Raw genomic sequence first — 2,139 nt, forward strand, 5'->3', positions numbered from 1 at the left:
GAGAGTTACATATTTTTGATTTCCTTGAAGAAGTGAGGAAGATGTTTGGTAGATGGAATTGTACAAACAGAAAAAATGGTACCTACACATTCACAACACTGATGAGGCGGTATCAAGAGATGTTGTCGATCAACGAGTACAAATCAATACGAATGAGGGTATCTTTGTTTGCAACACAAAATTTAATCTATATTTTACTATATCTAATCTATATTTATCTATATTCCCAATATGGTAAAACTGCCCAGGTTAATGCTTGTTTGTTGGTTAAATGGTTCTCAGGTTGAAGCATCAACTGAATATGTTTACACAGTGAATGATGGACCGAGGCATTTCATAATCGATTTGAAGAAGAAAACTTGCAGCTGCAGGATGTTCCAACTGGACGAGATACTGTGTTCTCATGCATGGGCAGTATTGAAGAATAAAAATTTGACCGCTGATGCATATTGTTCGAAATTATTCAAGCCAGAAACAGTTGTGAACACATATGATGTGCCGGTTGATCCTCTTCCCGATGAGACCGAGTGTAATGTTCCTAAAAGCATATCAGATGAAGTTGTTATGCCACCGATCTATAAGAGACCCCCTGGGAGGCCAAAAAAGAAGAGGGTCATTACAGGAGTTGATGATTGGTAAACGCAGGAATGCTTGCGGTAAATGTGGACGTCTTGGTCATAACAGGCGTTCGTGTGATAATCCGCCGCTCAATAAGAAGAATAAATAAGTCCATTTTGATTTTATTTGTTAAGACAATTCTACTTTAAATTTCTGTTAAAAATAAAAAATGAATTCATCTTGAATTCATATTATTCTAGTATGATTGTATTTCACATGGTTGAACATCCGATATTTTTCGATGTTATGCTATATTGGTGGTTTAATGGGATTTGGAAAGTTTACTCTATATAAACTGATTTGACCTTTTGTTTTGGATTTATGCTTTAATAGTTGTATTTCGTATATATTTTGGCTATATTTTAGTTGCATTTTGTCTGATCTGGTAGATAATACTATTTTGGTTTACTGTTAACTATATGTCATATATATTTTACATATATTTGAAGTGTATTTAGATGAAATTTTAACTTTTGTAACACACTGTACATTAAAAATGGACTTGTGGAATATATCTAAGTTATATTTTATGTATATTTCGACTGTATTTAAATGGTTAGATATACTACTTTGTTAAATGAATACATTTCGCAGAAAATGAAAATGGAATTTATGCATTGAAAAAATAACATACTTGAAAGAAACAACAATATAAAAACCATAAGGTGGTGTTCAACATTAATCATCCTAAAAAACATTACTGCACATGAAACGATATGTCCAAAATGAAAAAACAGCAACAAAAGTCGCAACCAACTATGCTATTGTTCAACATGAAAATCAAAAACACAAAAGACTTGGTGGCCTAATCAAGATCCTCTTTATCAACTGCATCGTAATCAACTGCCGGTCTAATTGGTCTTGGAGGCTGCTCGTTATCACTTAATGCATTGTTGTTTGACTTATCCCATGCATAGTCACATAAAAGGGCACCGTATCTCATACGGAGTAACTTTGCATCGAATTCGGTTGGGATGACTTCACTTGAGCTAAAGTATTCAGCAAAGGCTACCACATACACACCACAATCCCTGAAAAAAAATGATCAAAAAATTTACTGATCAAAACCCAAGAAAAAATAGATGTATTTATTGTGTTTTTTATTGGAAGAGATTCTTACATGCTAGCGGGAGCTTGTCTACATTCACAATGTCAAAGTTGTCGGTCTGTTCTCTATTTCTGTAAGAAGGATGTGTGGCAAAATCTATATCCGCCTTCTTCTCATAGAAAGCAGTCATTTGTAGACTGTGTATCACAAGAGTAGCCAACATTTTCATTTCGGCTCTAACGACAGCATCATGCCCTGCAGCTCGGTATGAGTTGTATACGTAGATGCACCTGTTTGTAAAAAGAAAAAATACGAAAAAAAACAAACATATAAATTTTGTAGAAAAATGAATGATTTTTTCAAAGGATGAGAGCACACCTGTCAGTGAATGATATCACAACCAAAATCCAGTGATTTTCCTCTTTTACGTTGATAGGAATTAGTACGTTGTCAACAGTATACCATGGTACATC

General features: G+C 34.1%; 1 protein-coding gene across 1 annotated transcript; it reads left to right on the plus strand.

The window, feature by feature from the left end:
• The first annotated feature begins 231 nt into the window (after positions 1-231).
• LOC132607719 (uncharacterized) lies at positions 232-639 on the plus strand. The gene has a single exon (XM_060321798.1). The coding sequence runs from the start codon at positions 232-234 to the stop codon at positions 637-639; it is 408 nt and encodes a 135-aa protein (XP_060177781.1).
• The last annotated feature ends 1,500 nt before the right edge of the window (positions 640-2,139 follow it).

Source organism: Lycium barbarum, chromosome 8, assembly GCF_019175385.1.
Source record: "Lycium barbarum isolate Lr01 chromosome 8, ASM1917538v2, whole genome shotgun sequence".
NCBI lineage: Eukaryota > Viridiplantae > Streptophyta > Magnoliopsida > Solanales > Solanaceae > Lycium > Lycium barbarum.